Source organism: Eulemur rufifrons, chromosome 7 (genome assembly GCF_041146395.1).
Source record: "Eulemur rufifrons isolate Redbay chromosome 7, OSU_ERuf_1, whole genome shotgun sequence".
Classification (NCBI taxonomy): Eukaryota; Metazoa; Chordata; class Mammalia; order Primates; family Lemuridae; genus Eulemur; species Eulemur rufifrons.
In genome coordinates, this window is record NC_090989.1 from 101915088 (window position 1) to 101941862 (window position 26775).

At 38.7% G+C, this 26775-nt stretch overlaps 2 protein-coding genes across 6 annotated transcripts in view; one reads left to right on the plus strand and one right to left on the minus strand.

Annotated features, from left to right (window-relative positions):
* The window catches only part of VEPH1 (ventricular zone expressed PH domain containing 1), a 207599-nt gene that overhangs the window by 30470 nt on the left and 150354 nt on the right, over positions 1-26775 (plus strand). For 3 of the 5 annotated variants that reach the window (XM_069473045.1, XM_069473046.1, XM_069473044.1), the window contains exon 4: positions 8841-9015. In XM_069473045.1, the coding sequence (XP_069329146.1) occupies positions 8841-9015 (175 nt within the window). Of the gene's footprint in view, positions 1-8840; positions 9730-26775 lie in introns of those variants that run through there. The other 2 variants (XM_069473047.1, XM_069473048.1) reach the window with 1 other exon arrangement.
* Positions 20252-26706, minus strand: PTX3 (pentraxin 3). The gene is made up of 3 exons (XM_069473043.1): positions 26478-26706; positions 25626-26027; positions 20252-21523 (listed from the first exon to the last, which is right to left on the minus strand). Exons 1-3 carry the CDS (start codon positions 26608-26610, stop codon positions 20910-20912), a joined length of 1149 nt encoding a protein of 382 aa, XP_069329144.1. The 5' UTR covers positions 26611-26706; the 3' UTR covers positions 20252-20909.

Sequence of the window (26775 nt, forward strand, 5' to 3'; positions counted from 1 at the left end):
CAATAAAAGTAGTGATTTGTGGCTAGCAAATAAATCCAGTCTTGTCGAGCAGTGGAAATAAGCATCCAGCTAGCTCCACTCAAGACATCAAACCATTGAAGTCCAGTACTTTTAATTGGTGCTGATAGGTGCACATGAAGAGGATCTTTTAGTACAAAAGCAATCTCCATTTGTGGTCTAGCTGCTATATGGAAGTAACTAATTCAAACTACAGCTTATCTAGGGTTAACAGCTTCCTCTGACAGCACTCAACACTTTCTTAAAGGTATTGATGTAATTATTTATTGCAGCCAGTGTTTATTGCGTATCTCTCTTCTCCCCAAATCATAAGCTCTCTTTTATTCACTGAAGTGGTCCCAGTGCCTAGCATAGTACCTGACACACAGTAGAAACTCAAATAATATTTATTGAATGGTTGAATGAATGAATGTGCTCAGGAGACGTGACTGCCCTCTGGCTTCCATAGCAGATACACTTCTCTCCAGAATAGACTTCAGTAACTAATCCTCAGACAGCGGCATGAAATGGGAGGAGACCGGAATACACACCTGTCAGAAAATACACTGGGAAAACTCAGGCATATGCGCCAATTAGATTTTACATGTAGCTATGCTGAGAAGAATTGACCATTTTATATGTAAATCCAAAATTAGTTTGACTGTGCTTGACGATGCTGAATGAATTATCCAAGGAACCCTATTTTAATAAATGAAGTTTGATATTTCTTGAGCTTAATCCTTTTTATAGCTTTTAGTTGAATTCAAGGCCTGAGAGCCAAGGAGCTTTTTAGCTGCTATCACCTCATCTTTTCTATTTAGCTTTGTTCGTTTCAAGTCTAAAACACTGGGAAACGTTCCCAAAATGCATTTTCAAAAGGAAAAGTTCCACCACAAGCTCAAATTGGTGCTAATCTAGTTAAGAAATATAATTCTTGGCATCCATAAGACAAGGCCCTCTTGTTTCACCTCTACAGCTAGATATAACTGTCCCCATGAGCAAGTCTTTATTTCTAGATCATGCTTCCCTGAATCGTTCCCTGGGCACCAAACTATGTGTAAAATGATACTCATACCAACATTCTCACGTCTGCACTGAGGGGCAAGGTTGGCCATAGGCTCTGGCATTATCAGCTGCTGTTAAAGTGATTTATTTGTAAAACCATAATCATAGGGCTTTCTCTGCATGTGTGCCATTAGCATTTCTGTGATCCAAATAATTCTAGGGAATAAAATAATTCCATGGGCCTGAGATCTACTGCATTAGCAACTCCTTTTGCTGCCTTTGAAAGTGAAGCTGTACCATTGAAAGGAGGCTTGTTTGGTCATTGTTAGATCTGTAGGACCCTCATCTGTCCAGTCTCATCTTGGCCTCCCAGCCCCTTGCCTACATCCTATTGCCATCAGCAGTGCCCATGGCTTCTTGCACTAGAAACTAGCTAGATGGTTTGCAGGCTGAGAGTCTTTGGTGGCAATTTTGGGGGGGTTGTATGAACTATTTGCTCTTTGCTTAATGTTTCACTTTTTATGTCATTTGAAAGATTACCAAATGACATATGGGAGGAAAACAGAAAAATTGAGTGTGTCAATTTTTTTAAAAATAATAATGACATTATATGTTTTGGGGGGATTTTATACACTTTACTTGGAACCATACTTCAGAGGCTTAAATGGCTGCCCACTATTTTTCTCTAAAACATCTAGAATTATAAAAGAATATGATCAAATTTGTTAAGATAGCCTGTTCTTCCATTACTGCTGGCAATAGTGGTTTACAAACATCAGTTGATGAGAATGCTGATTTCCATTGATCTGTCACTGTGCCTGTCTGTGTTCACAGGGAGTAGGGAACACTTCCCAATGCCACCACCTTTGGTCTGGTTTCTCAGAAAGTTATAGGTACATGTGCTTGAAGACATTCCTCTGATGGAAGATGTGTACCTCTCTACCTGCAAGTTGTTCTTGATGATAGACCCAGAGTAGATAAAGTAAACTTAGGCATGGAGTTCTTTGTTGAGAAGAATTATGTGATTGTGTTCCACCTTCACAATGAATTAAAGGTGGGGCTTTGACCAGTCATGACAGGGACAAAAATATGTCATCTAAAAGTTAAAATGGAAGAAGCCTACGTGCAGTGGAGAGATTGGCTTCCTATAGGAGTAACCCAAGAAATTATATAGGTGAGACTGAGGGGTTTGGGGAACACCTAATGCTCTAATAAGTAACTTGAATATAACTCAAGGGAGCAGAGATTGAATATAATTGAGAAAAATGGCCACATCAATTGGCTTTCCTAAACACTATGTGTTTGAAGAGTATGTTAAAAAGAGGATGCTCAAGGTGGAGTCACTATCTTGGCATGTTTACCCAGCACTACTGGGGAGGGAGGTAGAGACTGAATCTAATGAATGGAAAGTTCTAGTCACCAGAGATGGGGATTCGGTTATAGGACAGGAGTGTTATTTTAATCAAGTGTTGCCATGGTCTAGATGAAATATCTCTAAGGATCTCTGTCTGCTCTGATCTGATTTTGTGCCCATGAGTGAACATTCTGGTTTCTAATGTGGCTCCTTGGTCTCCTGAAAATGTGAAAATGATGCCTTAGGTTTGAGCTAGGAAAGCCCCCCACTGTGGATGAGTACATTGTCATGCTTGGTTATACACCAGCCTTTTAGAAATTCTGTGGTGAGTTGACCTCAGTGAATCCAAACAATTATATGTGGCCTGACCAAGCACATACCCAGACTTCAGAAGCTGAGGCTAACCCCTGGGGAAGGGGAACAGCCAGCCTCACAGAGAGGTCTCATAGTTCATCACATCGGTAATGGCCCAGTCATATCAGGCCCAATTAAATTCACTGGAAGGGAGGACAATGTAGAATTATGTGACTGTGTTCCACCCTCAGAACTGGGGCTTTGACCAGTCATGACAAGGACAAAAATATATCTTCTAAAAGTTAAACTAGAAAAAATATATCTTCTAAAAGTTAAACTAGAAAAAACCTACATACAATGGAGAAATTGGCTTCCTATAGGAGTAGCCCAAGAAATTATATAGGTGAGACTGAGGTGTTTCAGAGAAGTCATCAGAGAAGACTGGCTGGAAGCCATGGTCCTGGTACTTTGGTGGTGGTAGGAACTCTTAGATAGTACAGAAACCTACTGGGTCTATATAGACCCATGATTTGTCACCAAAGAATGGGGTCAGAGCTTTCAATATGGCTGCCTCAATGGTGGGATATCAAGTTAGGTTGTAGAACACCTATTTTCTCTGCTCAGAAGTCAGATTGACTCCTGCATCTGGAAAATGGATGAAACTCCAGGGATGGATTAAAGATTTATCAGTTCTATTTTTGTTTCTAGTGACTGGGGCTGGGAGAAAGCTTAAGCAAAAGATACTTAATTGGCTTGTTTAGAAAATTTAGTGTTAGAACTGGCCTCAGGCATAGTCTAAGGCATGGGGCTCAACTGATAATACAAGGACCTAGTTTCTCTCAACTTTTCTCTCAGATAGATCCATGTTTCTCTGAGTCTCATGCAGGTTCTCTCCTATGGCTGCTCCTACAAGATGGCGGCAGCTACTCTTAATCTTCCCTTCTCAGTACTTTAAATATAGCAAAAGAGAGAGAATCTCTTTCACAGAACCTTTCATGGCTCCTTAATTATAATTTGGTAACTTGCCTATCCTTGCCTATTGTTCGGACCAGGAAAATGTGATTTTCTGACTGGTCAGGTGGAAATGCCTTCATTAGAATTACTCTAGAACAGTTCCCCAGAAAGGAATTAGGGTAGTCTCCAGAAGAAAGATGAATGGATGTTGGGCAGGAGTCTAGTGGCTGATGGTTTGGAGGTGGGTAAAAACCATAGCAATAACATTTTCTGTGACTTCAGGAAGGATTTATAGATTCAACATCAAAATGCGAATGTTACAATGTAGTCATCACTCACAAGACTCACTAACTCTCTCAAGAACATACATTTGAATGCCTCAGTTATCCCATAATATTTACTTTACCTCACTCCCATTCCCATATCAGTGTGAATAAATGAGTCATCTTCCTGACCCTGTCACCACCATTTTTATACTCTTGGCTTCATTGAATCCACTGTTGCATGTCATTGTCATTCAGAAAACCCAAAGACAAGGTTTGTTTACATAATACATGCATACAACATTCAATTCTGTATTCATACTAACTTTTGAGTCCACTTAAAAGAATAGCTGAAATCTGAAATTATACATCTATACTTCTTTTTCAGAAAAGAGGTCATATTATCTTTGGATAAATTTTCACTAAATACAACTCTGTAATCAGAACCCAAACAAAAATTATTGATTAATGAAATTGAGCATATTTTCATGTTTGTGGATATTTTGGTGCCCTCTTTTGTGAAGTATCTGTTCAAGTCCTCTATTTTTTTAATTTGGTTGCCTGTCCTTTTCTTATTGATTTGGAAGAGTTTTTATATGTATATTCTGAGTACTAGTAGACTTTTGTTGTAAAAATATATTACAAATATGTTCTTTCACTAGTTAAATTATCTTTTCACTTTCTTAATGATATCTCTTGATTAATAAAAGATCTTAATTTTATTCACTTTATGACTTTTTCTTTATGTTAATACTTTTTTAGTTAGGTTTGAGGAAATCTCTGCCTACTGCGAGGCCATCAAGATGTTCTCCTGTGTTTTCTTTTCTACCATTGTTGTTTTATATTTCACCTTTAGAGTTACAATCTGTCTGGGATTGATTTTTGTTATGGCAGATATAGATGTCAAGATATATTTTTCTCCCATATGAATATCCAATATGACTCAATTGTCCCATTTCTAAGAAGACACATTTCCCAGGGATCATATGTAATCAATGACAATTTTTGCTTCATGTCCTTTCTTTTGTCCTTATTGTAGGGTGTGATGCATAAATATGGAATTCTAAATTTCATTATATAACTTTCTCTTTAAGCTACAGAGGAAAGTTGAAGAATGAACATGGCCCTGCCTTTGCATTGTTTTAATCAGGTTACAGGCTTAGCTGCTACAACAAAGATCTAAATATAACAGTGGATTAAGCAACACAGAACTTTATTTGTCTCTCATCAATCAATTTAAGAGCATCAGTCCAGGGCTAATTTGATGCCACCATGGTATCACAAACCCAGTCTCCTTCTATTTTCTCTATGTTACTCAACACAAGGTTTCTAAGTCATGGTCTGCTTTACTCTTTGATACTACATACTCATTCCAACCAGATTAAAGTGAAAAAAGGAATAAGAAGCCAAGTTACTTCATGGTAATAGTAACCTAGAAGTTGAACACATTTCTGCCACTTCTATCCCACTAGTCAGAACTTTGCACGTGGCCACATCTAATTGCAAAGAAGGCTGAGAAATGCAGCCTTTAGCTGTATGGTCATATCCCAACTGAAATTCAGGAATATATTACTGAAAGAAAAGGAGGTAAATTGTCATTAGTGGACAGTTAGTAGTTTCTGTCATAATACTCTTGTCTACCATTGTAGGTTTTCCCTCGATGTTCTCAATCTCATGCAGACAAACTTAGATATTGATTACCCGAAGGTAGATCTCTATTTGGATGGTAGTCATTACTTGACCCTATTTACAAGGTCAGTGATCCCTCAGCAGCCTAGAAAGTCTCCCTGTGACAGGCAGTTGATGTCATGTCTGCTTTGGGTTCCTTTTATCAAGTCTTTTATCAAAGACTGTTTGATTGGAAAAGATGATGATAATCACTTTTACAAGTGACACATAGAGAGCTGGATGATGTCTCCATGATCACCTGATAACCTGCAAGATGGTGGCAGAGCTGAGATTAGAATCCAGAGTCTTGCCTTTCCGTCCAGATGCTCTTCCCACCACATTATGTTCCCAGTTACAACTATCCCAATAGATTTACATTTTCTTTATTCATTAATCAATTTGGCAGATATTGAATACCTACCATAAACCCAAAATTGTAGGAGGTACTAGAGGGCATACTCCATGGGTGGAAAGACAAGCACTTTTCACAGGGAAAACAACCACTTTTCATTTATAATATAATAATATGAACTGAGCTCCCCAAACACATTGTGCACTGTGCAACTTTTTCTGTATAGCCAGTCTAAAAGGTGGTTTGATGGTCAGAGGTAGTAAATATGTACCATTCATTTTTAAGGAAACAACTTGTATTTTCCAAATATGATTCTCTAATTAGGTAACTGAATGCTGATAGCACTATTTTATATGTAAGGACATATAAAATATGTTCAGTCTCAAAGCAAATCAACAAGGGAATTATTTTAGGATCCAGCATTCCTTTAGTTTTTAGTCTTATGTTCATTTATTTTTTTCTTCCAAATCTCATTAGCTGAAACTTTAGGTGTTTTTTTGTTTTGTTTTGTTTTGTTTTTTATTTCAGCTCATTATGGGGGTACAAAAGTTCAGGTTATATATATTGCCCATGTCCCCCCATCCCCCTGAGTCTGAGCTTCAAGCGTGTCCATTCCCTAGACAGTGCACATCGCACTCATCATGTAGGTATGCACCCATCCCCTCCCCCCACCCCATCCCCCCCAGTCAGAACTTCAAGCGTGTCCATTCCCTAGACAGTGCACATCGCACTCATCAAGTAGGTATACACCCATCCCCTCCCCCCACCCTCCACCTCTGTCGGATACCCAATTGGTGTTATTCCCATATGTGCACTTAGGTGATGATCAGGGAAACCAGTTTGCTGGTGAGTACATGTGGTGCTTATTTTTCCATTCTTGGGATACTTCACTAAATAGAATGGGTTCCAACTCTCTCCAGGAGAACCAAAGAGATACCATATCACCATTATTTCTAATAGCTGAATAATATTCCATGGTATACATATACCACATTTTGCTAATCCATTCATGAATTGATGGACATTTGGGTTATTTCCACATCTTTGCAATTGTGAATTGTGCTGCTATAAACATTCTGGTGCAGGTGTCTTTTTTATAGAACCACTTTTGTTCTTCTGGGTAGATGCTCAATAATGGGATTGCTGGATCGAATGGTAGGTCTACTTGAATCTGTTTAAGGTATCTCCATATTGTTTTCCACAGGGGTTGCACTAGTTTACAGTCCCACCAGCAGTGTATGAGGGTTCCTGTCTCTCCGCATCCACACCAACATGTATTGTTTTGGGACTTTTTGATAAAGGCCATTCTCACTAGAGTTAAGTGATATCTCATTGTGGTTTTGATTTGCATTTCCCTGATGATTAGAGATGTTGAACATTTTTTCATATGTTTGTTATCCATTTTTATATCTTCTTTTGAAAAATTTCTATTCATGTCCTTTGCCCACTTTTCGATAGGGTTGTTCGATTTTTTCTTACTGATTTTTCTGAGTTCTAAATAGATTCTTGTTATCAGTCCTTTATCTGATGTGTAGTATGCGAAAATTTTTTCCCATTCTGTAGGTTGTCTGTTTACTCTCGTGACAGTTTCTCTGGCTGTGCAGAAGCTTTTTAATTTGATCAGGTCCCATTTATTTATTTTTGTTGTTGCTGTGATTGCCTTAGGGGTCTTGTTCATAAATTCTTTGCCTAGGCCAATGTCTGTAAGAGTCTTTCCTACATTTTCTTCTAGAATTCTAATAGTTTCCGACCTAAGGTTTAAGTCTGTTATCCACCGTGATTTGATTTTTGTGAGAGGTGAAAGCTGTGGGTCCTGTTTTAGTCTTCTACATGTGGCTATCCAGTTTTCCCAGCACCATTTATTAAATAAGGAATCTTTTCCCCAGAGTATGTTTTTGTCTGCTTTGTCAAAGATTAGATGGCTATATGAGGATGGTTTTATATTTGGATTTTCTGTTCTGTTCCACTGGTCTGTGTCCCTGCACTTGTGCCAATACCAAGCAGTTTTTATAATCACAGCCTTGTAGTATAGTTTGAAATCTGGCAAATTAATACCTCCCATTTTGTTTTTGTTGCTTAAAATTGCTTTTGCTAAACAGGATCTTCTCTAGTTCCAACCATACCATGCTCATGGATCGGTAGAATCAACATTGCTAAAATGTCTATACTGCCCAAAGTTATCTACAGATTCAATGCAATCCCTATTAAATTACCAACATCATTTTTCACAGATATAGAAAAAATAATTTTATGCTGTGTATGAAACTTTAGTTTTTAAGGTACAATCCAAAAGCAACTTGTTCAAGATTCTTTTGGTTGTTTTCTCAAGTATAAATCTGAAGTTATACCTCTCATCAGTAACTCCCAATTTCCCTAAAGATCAATTCCAAACTCCTTAGCCTGGCATGTCAGACGTTTTAGGATCATGCCCTGTTGTACCTCTCCCACCCCTCTCCTCCCCTCCCTCCCCCCACAGTTTCTTGGCACGTACCACCCTCCAACCACGCTGAGCTGCTTACAACTCCCCAATGCACCAAGCACTCCCTGGCGTCTGTGCCTTTGCACATGCTCTTCCTTCTTTCTGTCTGCTCTTTATCCAGCCATCACCCAGCCATCTCCCATTCATCCATTAGGTCCCAGCTAAGAGATCACTTCCTCCAGGAGGTCTTTCTTGACACCCCCAAAGACTGGATTGGGTGCTCCTTCTTTGCTCCCTTAGCACCCTGCGCTTTGTCTGTCACAACCTTCATCAGCCTAGGCTGTTAACTGCCTGTTTGTCTTAGATCTCCCAAACAAGACCAAGAGTTCCCAGAGTTCCCCAATACAATGTAAACAGGGCAGGGCTGTGTTTTCACAGCTGCACTCTGGGGGCTTAGCTCAATAAATATTTTTTGAATGAATGAATACCTGAATAAATGAGTCACTTATTTGATGCTTTCTTATATTTCCTCAGAATTACAACCGGCCCCCTGTGATGGCATTAGCCATCCCCATTGCAGTGAAATTCCTCCACAGAGGCACCAAGGAACTGTGCAGGAATATGTCCAACTACCTGTCCCTAGCTGCAATTTCCAAGGCGGATCTCCTGGCTGATCACACGGAAGTTATAGTAAAGAGCATTCTCCAAGGTATGGTGAAAAGGCTTGAGGACATGTGTTAGGAGTCATTTAAAAGTATTTTCAGGAAGCATTTATGTTTGGTGGAAGGTGAGATATTAGAGGCAAGTTAAATTTTCTGCTTTGCCGCTAGTTGACTTGTGAACATGCAAAAGGTCACTTGGGCTGGCTGAGTCTGTGTCTCTCCCCAGGGCAGATAAATTACTTGGATTCATTAGATGAGTTGCAACGTTCCTTCCAACTCTACATTTCTCAATTTGGAGAACTGTGTTTTCCATGTTTCTGGTCACCTTGCCCAACTACCAGCTGTGGAGAGCTCATCTCTATGTACTGAGTGGAACATGTGCTGCAGCTGTCAGTGGTAGATGGAAAACCTCCTCTTCATTTGGTTTCCAAAAGCAAGAAATGCCTTTTGTTAGAGAAAATACACCAGAAAGTGTGTAATGACTTCTTAAATGTGGACGTGATTTCAGACTGATTTATAAATGCGTTAAATACTAACGTAAAAAATCAAATCAAGACACCTCTGTTAATTGTTCCAGTATTTGAATGAAAGAGGTCGTTAGTCCATGCAAAATATTATCCTTGTCTTCTCTTTTTTCCCTTTGGTTTCAGATCTATCAGAGACCATGTATTTTGGATTTAGGGTCAGAGAACAATAGATACTATTATTTTATATGCATCCAAATGTCCGCAGTCCTCATTTAATAAAAATGCATCATGTCCCCGTGAGTATCTCAGCCCCAGTTTACTGACACAACCCTTCACATACCTAGGTTGAGAATCAACCCCCTGTAAAGTGCTTTCAGTCCAAGTATTTCTTAAGGGCCCTCTGTGTGCTCTCTTCCCGAGGTATCCAGAGCAGTCTTCAAGCCCATGCTGCCCATGAGCTTCTACCCATGCTTCCGGGCACAGCACGCTGGGGTGCTGTCCTCCTTCACCACCCTGAGCCTGGCAGAGCCTGGGGCCACTACTGTGGAGGTCCCAGGAATGGACTCCACTCCTGGGGACTCCATGCTGCTCTACCAGTGATGGCAGCCTCTGCACCCCTGTGCTGAGCCAGCTGAAGCTTGCAGAGCCACCAGTCCTCAGCTCACCAGTTGCATGTGGCAGCCTGTGGCAGGGTGGGAGAGAACACCAGTCTTTGTTTTTGGCGTTACACCTTGGTAGAGAGGCCCCAGAGCAGTGCCAAACTGTGTTATCACATTTGCAGTAAAATAGTTGGTTCTGTTTTACCTAAAATTCTCTTTCCTTTCCTTGGGACTGAGTTATCCACCCAGGAGTCTGGGTTACCAGCAAACTGGTATACAGTTCTCAAAATGTCTACTGCCTGCCAAGGGCTAAGGTTTTGTTCCTAACTTAGGTTCATTGTACCAGGGATTCCTAAGGAGAGTTCTCAGCACCACCCCAAGACTTCTGATCAGCCACTCCAATGGTCTGCTGGATGCCCAGATGGGTATGAACTCTAGCATAATGGTGGAAGTGTATCACTCAACCTGTGCTCCCCTCTGAAGATTTGTCATTAAGAATACTAGTTAGTATTTTCATCTCTAATTTCCTTTGGCTACAGGATTAAATTACTAATTTTACTCTATACATGATATTAAATTTGCTAAAAGTCTAGAAAAGCAATCGTGCTTTTTTTCATCAACTTAGCTACATTTTTGGAACAGATTTTATAGGAATTACAAACACTTACATACATCACACATTTAAAAACCATAATAGTCAGACTTGCAAGTAACAGATTTGTGAAAAATTGCATTAGCTCTTTACAGCTGCCAAGAACTTAGCTCATTTATTTGGCTTTTTAAAAATGCTTTTTCAATTACAAAGAAATCTTTGAAACACAAAATACACTTTCTAAATTCACTGCAAGCATTTGTAATAAGCAAATGATTTGGTTGATTTGATCTGGCACTATGAAAATTACCATAAAATGAATGGTAACTTGACCTATAAAAGGTTGGGGCTACATATTTCAGGATTTAGATTTTTTAAGACTGATGTGACTGTAAAACTCTACTGTCACTTGCATGAGCCCATGACACATTGAGTTACAAAGCAGAAGGGATCTTGTCACTGTCTCTGAGCAGTAACTTTTCTGCTTTGCAAATATGTCTTATGTCCTTGCCAAACAGCCTTAAGAGTCATTGTTGGGATTTTTCTTCATTACCTATAGTTTTTCTCCCCTTTAGACCTTCTTTGACTTATACTATACCAATCTTCATTCTCCCATATTTCTACTTCTACAAAAAACATTGAATGTTCAACCATTCAATGATGATAATTACTATTATAACAACATTAAATACAATGGATAAAATTCACTGCACACATTCTTTATGTCAGATACTGTATTAAGCCATTTACATTCATTATATTATTTAATGCCCACAAGAACCTCATAACAGAAGTCCTGTTATTACCCATTTTACCAGTCATTAGTATTTGAAGTAACAGAACCCTCAGGTATGAATGGCTTGATGAAGAAAAAGGAGGAGGAAGAAGAGCAACAATGACACGTTATTGGCACACAGGACTGAAAAGTCCACAAGTATATCAGATGTCCCATATGGCTTGATTCAGGGCTCAGTGGTGGTCCCAAAAGTCACTACTCAGCTCTGCTTCCTGTGGCTTGGTTTCTCTTTCATGCTTCATGGTGTGGGGCCTCCACAGATTCCAGTCACATCATCACAAATATCAACTAAGCAAAAGAAAGTCCATATCTGGTCTCACTTTCTCTGTTTGACATGACAGAGGCCACATGACCACTTCTGAACCAACCCATCATCGTTGCCAGGGGACACTGTACTTCAGTTGGCCAGGCTTGGGTCATGAGCCACCCTCAAAGCAGGAGATGAGGGTCAGCTGCAGCAGAACCACGAGGACGGGGAGTAGAGAAGGGGTAGATCCCCAAAAGGAATCCAGGGCTGCTGCCAGCAGTGGAGTGAATGAATATTGGGGACTGAGAAACCAGAAATGTCCACCATATCATTTTATAAATGAGTAAGTTAAAGCTCAGAGAAGTTAAAAGCAAGATTCAAACCCTTGTTGTTTTACTCTAAAAACTACTTTTACAATTAAATCTCAGCTCCACCAAATGCTAGTTATATTTTTGTCTTTCTGAGACTCTGTTTCCTCACTTGTCAATAGAGATGTTGAGACAACTAAATGAGATAATGTCCCAGGATACAGTTAGCTTTCGATAAATATTAGCTAAGATGGTGGTGATGATAATCATGATTGCCTCCTTAAATTGGAATCCCTTTAAGGCTAGGAAACTCCATTTCCTGTGACAACCCACTTTATCTCTGGACAAATCTGAGTATTAGATACTTTTTCCTTTTGTTGAATTAAAACTTTTCTTTCTGTGGCCTCCCACTTTTGACTAGGCCTCTCTCCTTAGGTCCTGAACCCTACTTTCTCTTTCACATGACAAGCTTTCAAAAATTGGGCCACAACTTTCATATCTTACCACTCCTCCCCTTTGCACTCCCCTCTTCTCTTCCCCAGGCATTACATCTGCAGTTTCCCTCTCAGTTCACTCACTGAGCAGATGATGACTTCATTCTGCATCCATTTGCAAGATGTACCTTGCCCCCTCCTTCACTTGGCTGCCCTCCCCTGAATGTGCTCTGGATCTCCTGTGGGCATCACACACTCTGGAGTCCATGGCTGAGCGCAATATTCCAGGTTCAATCTTGCCTGTGAGGACTGAAATGGATTTATCCTCCCTGTTGAGAAACTATATTTGCCTTAATGTAACCTAAAATCAAATTCACTTTTTTTTTTATCAATCACAGAATCACATCTTTAACTTCTATTCAAAATCTCTACAGTTTTCTTTTTTATAAAATTGTTTTAGCATATTCAGCAGTTTCTGCCATGCTGTGCATTTAGTTTGTTTTTTGAGTCTTACGTAAGTACTTACTTTTAATCCTTTACCCTTTTTCTTATGAGATGCAGCCCACTGCTTCGGTGTGCCAAAATCTTATTGGATAATATTTCTTCCATCTCAATGTATCTGCAGTTCTTCCAAGGTTTTTGTCACCTGTAAATTTTATGAGCAGAGCCACTTTGATCTTCATTTTAAAATACTGATAAAAAATGTTGACCAGATGGGGTCAGGTGAGCCTTGTGGTGTACCAGTGGCGTTTGCCCCTTAGACTTGGTTGCTACTATTTCATTGATCATATATATATATATATATATATATATATGAGACAGAGTCTTGCTCTGTTGCCCAAGCTGTAGTACAGTGGTTCGATCATAGCTCACTGCAGCCTCCAACTCCTGGGCGCAAGTGATCCTCCCACCTCAGCCTCCCAAATTGCTAAGATCACAGGCATGAGTCACCATGCCCAGGCAATTGATCATATTTTTTACAATTCTACTATATATATTTGTCTATCCCTGATTCAAAACCAAATGTGCACTTTTTGCTTATAAGTCAGTCATGAGAGAGTTTGTCAAACGGGCTATGTATTTATCCCTGACGGCAAATATTTCCATACTTCTAAGCCAATTTTTGCTACCTCTCATGATTAATGGTTATATATAAGTAACATCTACTTTTACATTAAATGTAAATGCAAATTCATTTCATTCAAATTGTTTAGACTCCATTTATTTGTTTTGTATTCTCTGAATTCTCCCAGTGAGAAGGAAATTGTAAAAGGGACTTACTTTTGGAAAAGAATTAAGGGCATAATCAGAGTGTTATCTTGATTCATACTTAAGAGCTAAGGGGATAGAAAATCTGAATATATCTACATCAAATAAGATAATTGCATCAATATTTTTAAATCAATCCACCAAAAAAATTTAACAAATTTTTTAAAACTGTCCCATTTAGCTTCATAAGTAAATTATAACAAATATACAAAGAATAGATCATTATAATCTTACCTAAATTCTTCCATAAAATTGAAACTGAAGTATGTTCTCCTACTAATTCTACAAGGCTAGCATAGCCATAATATCAATACCAGACAAGGACAGTATGAGAAAGAAAAGTTGAGGCCCATCTTAATTATGAACATAGATGGGCAAACCATAAATAAAAAATTTTAGCAAAATAACTCTAGCAGTGCTTACAGAAAATAACAGTTAACATTTGCTGAATTCTTACTATATATTAGGTACTGGTCTTTTAACTCATATAATTCTCCCCCAGTATCTTATGAGAAAGGAACTATTGTTATCTCTACTTTATAAAATGCATAATAACCAATTTCAGTTTATCCCAGGAGTAGAAGATGGCTTAATATTCAAAATGTAATTCCTTGTCATAAAAGACTAAATGGGAAAAATTATGTGATTAGTAAAATCATCTCATAAGATTCAATACCCATTCGTGAAAAAAAAAATTGCAAACTGGGAATTTTGGAGAAGTTCCTTAGCTCATTTAAGTGTGTGTATGTTTGTACACATATATATATACACACATATATATACACACACAAATATATGTGTATATATAATGGTAAAATAGTAGAAGCATTCCTTTAAAGTCAGGAATGAGACAAGTACTCTACATACTTCTATTTATTATGGGCACTAGAAGTCCTAGCCTAGACCAAAAAGATAAATGAAGTTATAACAATCAGAAAGGAAGTGACAAACAATCATTATTTCTAGAAAATGTGACTGTTTATAGTAGAAAATACAAATACTGTCTAGTAAATCTTTACACATAATTAGAGAAATTCCAGTTAAGTTGCTGGAAGTGAGATTAATTTATAGAAACCAGTTGTTTTCCTATAAATTGAAAATATAATATTAAAACTATTATTTAAAGTAGAAAATATACAATGCCTAGAGGGAAATATTTTTGTGGCTTCTGAGGATTAAATCATAAAAGTTTATTGAAAGCAATTAAATAAAGGGTAAGCAAATGGAGCAATATACTATGTTCATCGATGGCAGAACTTGATATAGCAAAGATGTAAGTTTTTAATAAATTCAGTGAAATTTTAATAAAATGCCAACAGAGATTTCCATGAATGATGACAGGCTCATTTTAAAATTCACAAGTTAGATAAAGTGAAGCAGGTATCCAAGACAATTTCATAGGATAAGAAGATGGGAGCTGCTGGAGAAGAGGAGGGGGTGATAATTTCACCACCAGATATCAAGACATTGTGAAAGCGTAGTAATTAAGACAGTGTAGCACCAGTGCAAGAACAGGCAAATAACCATGGACTAGAATAGAGAAGCAAGAAACAAACCCATGCATTTATGAAAACTGATATGCCAGGGGAATCTTTGCATTAGAGAAGAATAGACTGTTCAATAAATGGTTCTGGGACAAGTGTGCATATAACGCCATGCATAAATTAATATCAGATGGAATAAAAACCTAAATATATAAGGCAAATTTAAATCTCTCCTTCAGTCAAATTCAGAGTCTATTTATGATAAAAAAAAAATCTCTCAGCAAACTAGCAATAAAAGGGAACATCCTTATTCTGATAAAGGGTATCTACAAAAAACTAATCTAAAATTATACTTACTCAGAAAATATTGAATGCTTCCCCTTGAATTAAAAAATAAGACAAGAATGTCACTTGGGCAATGAATTTATTTTCAGCTTAAATCACATCAGGGGTAATTTGATGTTTTTTAACACAGAACCTATTCAGAGGGGAGGTTCTCAGAGGGGTTGTTTTCCAGTGTTCCTGAACAGTGCTCCAAGCTTCTTTTTTGCCATATGAAGATGAGCTGTAATACCTGTTCAGTATTGGAAAATAAAACCACAGCCAATGCTTAGTGCAGCATGAGTTAGCATATCTTTCACCCAAGAAGCTAACAATATTATTGAAGACCCCTAAAATGAGAGTATCCACAACTATCAGGGATTATCTGAAAAAGGAGAAAAAAGGAAATCCTTTTCCAAATTTTGATTTGGAACTTTGTGATGCAGTGCACACCATTGCTATCAAATCTAATTCCTTTTTCTGCATTTCTGAATCAGTGATAAAAGAAATATGCCTCTCCTGTGCCTTTTACATGATCCTCTGGCACAAGTTACAAGATAACCTCAAATGATTTGAAACTTAAGTAGAAAGTCTTTGGAAGGAAAATGCAATATTATCTCAGCTAGAGTCCAAATTCCTTTCTGACTGGCAATAGCCTGGAAAAGACTATCTAGTTAATTATGATAAATTCACCTCATTTCTTTCTCTGTGTGAGACAAAATTCAAACCACTGATTGGTGAACTGTCTGAGAAAAATGGAGATAGAAAATTGACATCCCACATTTATTATGTCAGTAATATGTACCACACAGATTGGATAAGGCTTATGTAGGTAAAATATCCACACTTTGCACAATACTCAGCCTATAGTTTATCAGTGGTTACTATGATTCCTCTTCTTATCATTATGATCATCATCATGGTGGTTATTGTCATCGCCAATTGAGCATTTGCCATGTACCAGATCCATATTATTAATAAAATATAGGAGGCAGAACCATATCCACTCATGGAGTTTGATAATCTCTAGGGAGATGCTTAGCCATTAAAAATTCATGATATGATTATTCTTAAAGGAAAAGGTTTTTAAATTCACCATATTACAGGTTGTTGGGAAAGAATTTATTAATCAAATATTCTAGGAAATAAACTACTAAGGAATCTTATTAAGAATATTCAAACCTGAATATTAATACACATAGGAAAATATTAAATGTAATGTTATAAAAAGGCAATCCAAATACAGATCAAGAAATAGAAACATCTTGGAATAGAAAAGGACCCCTTCTGAATTGTTAACCAAGTCTTGGATCTGATTTAAATCAGAGTTTGCACCTTCTTGACTTGACCAGCAGATGTTGCTGTGAAGTAGAACAAAGCCTGCACAGATCTGGACATCCATGTGCTGAATTCAGAAAATGACTTACCCCCAATGGAAGAGAATCCTTATATTCATTATTTGTATTTTTTTTGTTTGCTTATTTATGTTTTAATCCACTGGGAACAACTTGGAAAAACATTTTTAAGATAACTATCTTATTTCAAATATTATTTTATAGTCTAGAAAGCACTTTTATGTATGTTATTTGCTTAATAACCCTTCAACAAGGTAAGCAAGTCTTGTTATTCCTAATTTCCTGGCTATTTGAGACTCACAAAGATTAGCTGACAGGTCCAACATCTTATAGTTAGTAAGTTAGTAGGCAATGGTGCCAGGATTTTTAAACACTAGATTTCTGGCCCCAAGCTCAGCAAACTTTCTTCTGCACCCCAGATTTATAAAACTGAATGCAAGGGTCAGCAATATGAGTTCTCATGCTCATTGAATCCAAGAATATATAAATGAAAATGCACAATTGCTTTAACCAAGACTTTTAACCTTAGGAGTTCTATTTCTTAAGTGGATAAAATACAATTCTGGAAACATTTGGCCTTAGTAAACTTCTCAAAGAAGAGCTTTCTGTTATAAGATTTAACAGGACATGAAATAAAAATCAATTATAATTTCTTGGGTTTTTTACAAATCTAATTATTTGTTAAAGTCAATTAAGTAATTGTAAATAACTAAGCTCTAAAATTATACAATATATGCTTAGTAATCAAATGTTCTGAATATATTTTAAAGGACTTAATATTTAAAAGCCAATTTCTATTGTAATGGACAAGAAAAATATGTCAATTGTGTTTTGTTCATATATTAATATCTCTGCAAAAACATTACTTTACTGGACAGACATACAAATATACTAGAATGACAGACAGTTTGCCTGGGACTGAGGGGTTCCCAGGACGTGGGACTTTCAGTGCTAAAGCTGGGACAGTTCCTGGTAAACCAGGACAGTTGGTCACCCTAATGCACACAAGTAATATTTCATACACATAATGCATTATGTATTAGTTACACATACATGTTTTTCCCTCTAACTGGAGTCATCTTGCACAATTATTTTACTATGCCATAATATGGTGATGCTCTCAATAACTATTCTGGTGAATGAAACTGTGTGCCAGTGTGCTAAACTAAGTTACCATGCTGATATTTGTTTTTAGATATTTATATCAGTTTTACACATTTCTTAGGTCCTCCTTTTGCTGACACTTGTATAGTCTCAAGCTCATTAAATGTTATTGGTTAGTAAAAAAAAGTCAGATATCAAAATTTCTGGGTATCTGTAAAATATATTTTCTGAGTTTAGGCTATGAGTATTTTGGAGAGAATAAAGTGCATGGTCTTTTTAATTAAAAAAATTACAGGTTCAGGATTAGCTTGGGTGATCAACTAATAATGGATTAAATAAGACAAAAGTATACTTTTCTCTCGTGTAAAAGAAATCTGGGGCAGGGAGCCCAGCGCTGGCTAGGTGACTTCACAATCATCAGAAACCCAGGCCTCTTCTATAATGCTGTTTGGAATCTCATGGTCTAAGATGGTTGCTGAAATGCCAGCCATCAGTACCATATTCCAATCAGACAGAAGAAGAAAGGGAAAGAGAATCACATACTATATTTGAATATTGATCAGAACTTAGTCATATGGCCACACTTAGCTGTAAATAACGCTGAAAAATTTAGATTTTACTCTGAGTGGCCACGTGTGCCACTAAAACTAGAATTCTGTTACTAAGAAGAGAGAAAATAGATATTAAGGAATAATTAGAGTCCCTAGAACACCTATGTAAACTTACAGCTAGAGCAGATGAAATTTCTATTTTTATAATCCCAAAATTATTTTCTTCTGTTTTTTCTTTAACCTCAACATGTAATTGCTAAAAAAACAAAAAGCAAAAAACTTAAGTTTCCTTACATTTAATTCTGTAAGCATATGAGTTTGCATTTATGTTGGCCTGCATCATCTGTGGTCTCTTAAACAGATATAACTCATGCTGAAAGGTGGAAAGGAATTGAAAGCATGCTTAATTTTCTGCCAGAGTTTGGGTTCAGTTTTTCTTCTTCTGGCTAAGAGTTCAAGTGGTGTAGACCTGTGTTTCCCAACCCCTGGGCCATGGATCCTCACCTTCACCCCCTCATCCCCACCTCCATCCATAGAAAAATTGTCTTCCATGAAACTTAGAAACCAGGGTGCCGCACAGCAGGAGGTGAGCGGCGCTGAGCAAGGGAAGCTTCATCTGTATTTGCAGCCACTCCCCATCACTGCCATCACCACCTGAGATCCCCTTCCCCCCTGAGCTGTGTCTCCCACCTCCCACGACTTCACGTCTATAGAAAAATTGTCTTCCATGAAACCAGTCCCTGGTGCTAAGAAGGTTGGGGACCACTGGTGTAGATGATGGCTGGACAGGGGCTTTGCATGTGCCCAGTGTCCCTACAACTTGAATTATGTAATCTCCAACAGTCTGAGACTGGCCTATCAGCTCATAACTACCAGTGCTTTTCTTAGAGACTCATCACCCTGGTTTTGTGGGTCTCACAAGTGGAATGAAGCCGTACTTATATCATGAGCATCAAGAATTATTAGATTCACGGAATCGTATTGCCAAAAGTCACTAAGAGTCCAATCCTCTCCTTTTATTGAGAAGATCCAGAAGAGTTAAGTAACTTGTCTGACAACCAGCTAGTTAGTTACAAAATATAACAAAGGATACCCAGCTAGTTAGTTACAGAATTACTCCTGGCCCCATTCTCCAAAACTTATGAACAGGAAATGACCTGTGGTTATCTAGGCCCTATCTTTAGGAGGACACATCATTCTTGTGGTTCTACCATATTTCAGAAATGGCTTTTTAAGGCCCTTCCACCAGCCCTTGCATAGAATGTCCAGGAGAACCCTAGTGTGGTGTGAAAGTCTTACTGCCCATCTACAGTGTGAAGTGGCTTGACTGTCCTCTCCTTCATGAGTAAGAAAATGCACTGTGCTTTCATTTCCTTTTCCAGATTCTTAGATCTCTCAAATAACAGTCCTAAGCCACTACTTGCAAGCATCATGTGTATCTGGGGAACTGTTATGAATCATGTTTGATTTTTTTTCATGTTATACGGTACAGAAAGTTGTATAAACTCTTGGAATCATCAAATTGGAAGAGACCTAGACATCATTATTTCCTCAATTCTTTAATTTCTCAGTTAAGAAAACTAAAACCCAAATAGATGAATTGACTTGGCCAAGGTCATAATATTTCTTGCTTATGATTTATAAGAAGACAAAGCTTAATACAATCCTGTAGTTTATTTCTAACGATATTAACTATTGCTATTTATATGATAGTCTCTGAAAGCTAATTGCCTACTTTAGATGTAAAAAGTGTGGGTTTGCTCCAAAACATCTCTTAAATTTATAATTAGATGACATTAGCTAGTTTTATAAAATATTTTATTTACAGTAGAGCTTTACAAAAATAGTCTTAATAAAATTAATACAAACCCATTTTACAATATAACTTATATGTCTATTTTCTCAAAAATGACATTTGATTATAACACATAACCTACATTTATATTTGTTAAGTCATCTTGTAGTATAAATATGTTTTATCATCATTTTTTGTAATAAGGTACATACCAATAACAATGAACAATGGACAACAAATCTTTTTTTGTTACTTTTTCAATATAAAATTCCTCTCTGGCCAAACAAAATTAACCAAAGAAAAGTAAAACAATTGTACTTCTGTTCAACAATACAGTCCTTTTAAATTATTTGAGAGTTTATCTGACAAAGACACAGCATTAATCTGAAAGCACCATGGCATAAAGTCTAGTAACAAAATTCCCAAAAGCTTTCTCCAATGTGTTACTTTCAACTGTTTATTCAGCATTTTGCCAAGATAAATAAAGATTGAACTCAACTCTCTCCTTCATTAATCTCAAGTGTTCTTTTTATGCATTGAGGTTTTTAAGACCATCCCAACTGGCATATATTTAAAATGTTAGTTTCTTTCTTTGGCTTCAAGTAGAATTTCACAACACTTATAAAACATACTGAGCTCCTCCATGTGGCTGAATCTCTGTGACTCCCCACCCAACAACATTGCCCCGGATGTGACAAGACTCTGCTCCTCCAGTCTCTCTTATCTCTTCATTGCTGAGAACACGATCCCAGATATTGAAGCCTGTGAGTCTTCCAGAAAAGGCTAATGTTTCATCAAAGCTATGCCCCACACAGCAGCCATTCTTTTCTTGGCCAATCTGCAGGATTCCTCCCTCTGGAACAATGTGACCTCTGGCCATCTCGACAGTGGTAGCCACCAGTTCACCATTTACCCACAAGGATGTGAGCCCTTTCTCTGAATTCCAGGTGCCACACAGGTGGGTCCACCTTCCCAGGGAAACCACAGTATCAGCAACCAGTTTGTTCTCCTCTCCACCCACCACAAACACTATGGACTGATAGCTGAGGTACAGCTGGATCTCATAGGGATTCTTCTTTGTGCCATAGGAAAACAGGATGGTCTTGTTTAATACATCGGTTGCTTTGACCCAAATGCAGGCACTAAAAGACTCAAGCTGCATTGGTCTCACAGGATGCACACTTCCAAAAATCTTCTTGGAACGCATTGGGAATAAAATAGCTGTTTCACAACCTAGAGTACCAAGAAAGTAAGAAGAAGATGAGAGAAAATATAAATGCATTCAGAATTATTCTGGCATTTAGTTATTTTAACATCAGCATTTTAATGACTACAGTTGAAAACTACATGCAACATTATATTAATATTATAACTTAAGGGACCTCAAGTATAATCTCTGTAGAGCAAAAATGAGAATAAGGGAAGCCAATTGCCTTATTCAATGAAGTATCTAAATGGAGAAGGTATACAAATAAAAGAAAGAAAGAGTCAACTAGTCCAAACCCACAAAATAATAAAAACCATGACTACTTCCCCTCCCAATTAGCATATTTTCTTTGTTATTGCTTTTTAAAAAAATGTTGAATCACTATGAATTAACATCAAACAATGATTCTATAATTTCCATAAATTTAGAGCCCAACCTGGTTCTCTGTGCTTGTCTCCACCAAGCTCCTAAAATAATAAAACTATGGGCCGGGCATGGTGGCTCACGCCTGTAATCCCTAGCACTTGGGAGGCTGAGGCAGGCGGATCGTTTGCGCTAAGGAGTTCGAGACAAGCCTGAGCAAGAGCGAGACCCCGTCTCTACTAAAAAAATAGAAAGAAATTAGCTGGACAACTAAAAATACATAGAAAAAATTAGCCGGGATTGGTGGTGCATGCCTGTAGTCCCAGCTACTCAGGAGGCTGAGGCAGTAGGATTGTTTGAGCCCAGGAGTTTGAGGTGGCTGTGAGCTAGGCTTATACCAGGGCACTCTAGCCCGGGCAACAGAGTGAGACTCTGTCTCAAAAAAAAAAAAAACCCTATGAAATTCAATGGATCTAGTTCACTCCATTTAGCTATTATTAACATAAATTTTGCAACAAAATTCTAGAATAGTGATGTTATTATAGAATACATTTTAATATGCCACATGTTCTCAGGTATTTGTAAACTTTGCAGAGTTTTTAGAAAACTACCTTTGAAAGGGAGTAATGTATAATAATGATTAACACTTACTGGGTACTCACTATGTACCAGACACTGTTCTAATCCCTTTATATGTCATTTTAATACTCATAACAACCTTAAGAGAGAGTCTTTTTATTACCATTTTACAGACAAAAAAACTGAGGCAAAAGTAACTTATCTATGTTTACATAGCTGATCAGTAGTAAAACTGGAGTTTGAACTTGTGCAGGCTGGTTGCTGGTTGCAGAGTACACACCCTTAACCAGCACACTACGTTGTCTCTTAATAATAGAACCCCTGGATTTGGTTAGGAGGGCTGGAATTCAGTTTGTTTTACTACTAATGAGCTGGGCAGCTTTGGATGAGCACCACAATCTTCCAGGGTTTAGTGTTGTCTACAAAAGCCTTCTAATATTCTGCAAGTCTGTAAGCAACAAGTGTATGTAGCACTCAAGAAGAACTGGGTAGACCAAAGATATACTCAAAAATTCTTATTTTGTCCACATGCTTATAAATACTATATAATTAGTAATAGAAAAACTTTAAGAGGAGTAAATTCTTGCAAGGGCCTGGTTGGAAAACATGTTTCTGATAAAGACCGCTCAGAAGGAGGAGTCTTTCAGACTTGAGATGGAAAGTTCAGTAAGCTTCCACCTCTGTGCATCTCAAGGCAACATGGCTAGTTGAGGAACTGGAGATGCTGAAATAAGACCTTTTGGTATGTCTGTGAAATGATGGTGCTAAAACTTTTAACAGGTGAGCTCTGTGTTATTTTATACATACGTTATTTTGCCAAGATAAATAATAAGAATTTTATTTTATTAAAAGAAAGGATTTTTTAAAAAAACTAAATTAGGCCTAAGTATTCACATTATAGCAGCCTAAGGATTTGCCATAAGATTCCTTTGAAAAGCAAACTCCCAAAGCATTTAAAGACTAACTGGTGAAGAGACAGAACTTGCAGAAACCAAACATCCGTGTAAAGTGTGTAAACTATGTTGAACTCCTACAAGTGGCTCAGGGTTAGGCTCTGTCCTGAAAACATTAAACAGATGTGGACTTTATCCTTTAGTAATAGCCAAAGAAAATAGGGAGATTCAGAAAATCGTAAACGTAAGTATACCACTAAAGCACAAAACTGGTCCTGTTATTCTTTGGTATTAACCTTTTCACTGAATTATTTGAATTTTTAAGATTTTTTTAAATTAATTTTTTCATGAGGCATTGATTCTTTTTTTCAAATGAAATTGCTAGGTGCATTTTTTCTCGCTATGTTAATTAAGTAAAAATCGTTAAACAAAAATTCACCATACCCATGGGCATTTGAGATATTCTCTATGAAGTTTCAGTGGTGTTCGAGAGGGCACCCACTGCAATCTAATTAAGTGATTTCCTGTCAAAGTAAGCCTAGGCAGTCAGGATTGCATTCCAAAGCATTTCTTGATTGCATCTCAGAGACTCAGTTCTCTCCAGGCTGCACTGGCCACACAAGTTCATGGAGTGGAACTGCATGTTGGCAATTTTTTTGTGGTCTTCTTTTGGGGACCAGTGACTGAGGCTCTTGATACCTCTTTAAAATGTCAGGAACTCTCTCATGAAATGACTTTTAACTAATAGGTTTTTCTGATTGTATTATCCAAGACCATACAAAATTAAAACCAGGTTCTTAGGAGGCTGACAACAGAATGACTAGGAATCCCTTAGAAGCCAAGCCAGCAGGAGACCAAGAGAGAAGAAATCAAAGCATGTGGGTAAACATATTATTGGCTGTAATAAGAATGAACATCTTAGAACTCAGAAATACATCTCTCTTCTGCTCCAACTAATATGCAGAGGTGAAGATAAAAAATAGGGTAATTCTTCAGTTTTTCAGGTACATTATATGCACAATGACTTTGCACGGTTTGCAAAACAAGAAATCACATCCATTAAAATAGCTGCAGAATTATAATTTGTCTCCTATTACATTAAGGATTTACTATGGTATATTTGATTTTATGCTTTTTCTTCTCTGAAGCCCCATTTAATATTTAAGGAAATATGCTCTGTACTGATAAACAGATCTCAAATATTTAGAAAAGACTAATATTCTGGTATGGTTTCTGTAACCTTAAATGAAATATGCTCTCAAGCATGTTTATGATTCTTCCCTCTATCCCATCCAATAAGAGTTGTTTTACTGGAAATATAGGGAAGGATGGCATTGTAATTGTTTTCTGTTTCTGAGATTTTCAGGAAAAGTGTAAGTTATATTTTCTTACCCAGGACACTGACTTTCTAATATAATCCAAAATAATTCTCACACCACCATTTCTTAGAAATTTTGGCTTATAAACGAGTATTACTTGGCTACAAATCTTCTATTTCTTTCTTTTAATTAACCATCTATAAAATGTATTATTTCGGGAACACACGTTTGCTTGGCAATTCATGGAGTGTCACATGGGACTTTGACAAGTTGGATCTGGTTGGAACAGTCTCTCTCTCCTGTTTGGCCCCATTCTCGGAATCCCTGGGGTCGGGCTGGAGTCGCTTACAGGGCTCCTACACCCGACTGTTCCACGCTGAGTCCCTAACTGCACACTCTCCCACCTCCACTGTCGCGCTAATTCCACAGACCCAGGAGCTAGAGGACCCCTGAGGAACTCCGCTGAACCCGAGATCAGATTCAGCCTCAAGCCTCTTGCTCGTAATGGGGGGGGGGGGGGGGCCGGGAGGAGAGGCCGGCCGAGGGGCCCTAAAATAGCGCGGGAAACCAGAGCTCTTCTAAAGACAGAGGCAGGATAAAATTAGAAGACGTGGAAATCCCTAACGGAGGGAAGCTGGGCAGAGAGAGGGGTCACGGTTATAACGGGCCAGTGGAACTGCTGCAACGCCTGGTCGGATCAGGTGTTAGGGGCCCTGCACGTCTATTTCAAGACCGTGATGGTTACGTCCACAGCTTTCTTTGGGGTCCCTCAGGGCTAAGGAATACTTTTTAAAGCCAATTTTCCCTCCTTGTATGGTGTGTCTGAGCTCTGTGACCGTGCATGCAGAAATAGAGGTCTGTGTGTGCGCTTCCCCATTAAAGCTTCTCTGAGAAGGTGGCCTGACTTGGCTCGCCGTTACGCGCGCTCGCGGAACAAAGCCGCAGGGGGAGGTCCGGCTCGCTCGCAGTCTTACCTGCCGGCTGCCAGCGCCGGGCCGCCCAGTCCCGCACCGCGCGCAGGTCGGCTCGCGTCTGCCGCAGCTCCTCCAGCACCGCGCCCAGGGCGCGCCCCGCCTCCTCCGGGCGCTGCGCCTCGGCGCGCTCCAGGAGCGCCAGCCTGCGGCCCGCGTCGCGAGTCGCCTGCAGCAGCTCGTCCAGCGCCGGGGCCAGCCTGGCCTCCTCGGGGGCAGCCGGCGCGCACTGTCTCGCCAGGCTGCCCGCGAGCCGGCCCAGCTCCGCCCGCAGCTTCTGCAGCTCGCCCCGGAGGACGTCGTCCGTGGCCTGCAGCAGCATGCCTTCCCTCATTTGCGAGTTCTCCAGCATGATGAAAAGCTTGTCCCACTCGGAGTGCTCCCGACTGCAGTCGCACGGCGTGGCTAGGGCGCGGAACACACACGTTACCAGCCCACCCAGGGGGGAATATGCTTTGTAAAAGCTGACCTCCCTCGGTGGTGCCAAGTTGCAGCCCGTCCCCAGCATCCTCCTTCCCTTTAAGGACACCTCCGAAAAGCAACGTGTAAATATCTCAAAGAATGACACAGAAACTATTCATTCGGGTATAGATTTAGTTGTACTGTATGAAATTGCCATTTATGTAGCTCAAAGCAGTAGAATATCGGCCATTTCATATGGTTCAACCCATTATGTATCTGTTACAGAAATAACTTTTTGAAACCTCCCTCTTTCCTCAAGTGCTTCCTACTTTTGCAAAACAAGCTATAGTTTTTAGCTTGTTTCGTTGGCTACAAAGTATATGTATATTATTCAGACTAAAAGAGGTGGATATGCAGTTAGGGTTAGCAGAGAAACAGTTAAAAGGAACTTACGGTCCTCGGTGGTGGGATGGAGTCCATTGTCTATTTCATTGTCCAAATTCACGTACATGAGCTCATAATCATCCGAGTTCTCAGCCAACAACGCAGACCAGAGAGCACAAAACAGAATCCCAAAGAGATACATCGCTGGAAAGAGGCAAAGTTCCTTCCACAACTGGCAGGAGGGGAAGAGGCAAGAGGCTCTCAAGTGAGCTGAGTTTGAGCAGAGGAGAGGGAGAGTGAGAGGCAGGGGCAGAGAGCCCTTAATAAATGCTGGGGAAAGCCTGAATGGGGATGAATGAGTAATGCT

What these genes read in the sequence shown, in the direction of transcription:
- PTX3 (XM_069473043.1), bottom strand. Translation starts at nt 26,610, where the DNA reads ATGTATCTCTTTGGGATTCTGTTTTGTGCTCTCTGGTCTGCGTTGTTG. An exon ending in CCATCCCACCACCGAGGACC is followed by an intron (nt 26,028 to 26,477) that starts GTAAGTTCCTTT and finishes TCCGCGCCCTAG; the next exon opens with CCACGCCGTGCGACTGCAGT. An exon ending in CCGGCGCTGGCAGCCGGCAG is followed by an intron (nt 21,524 to 25,625) that starts GTAAGACTGCGA and finishes TTGGTACTCTAG; the next exon opens with GTTGTGAAACAGCTATTTTA.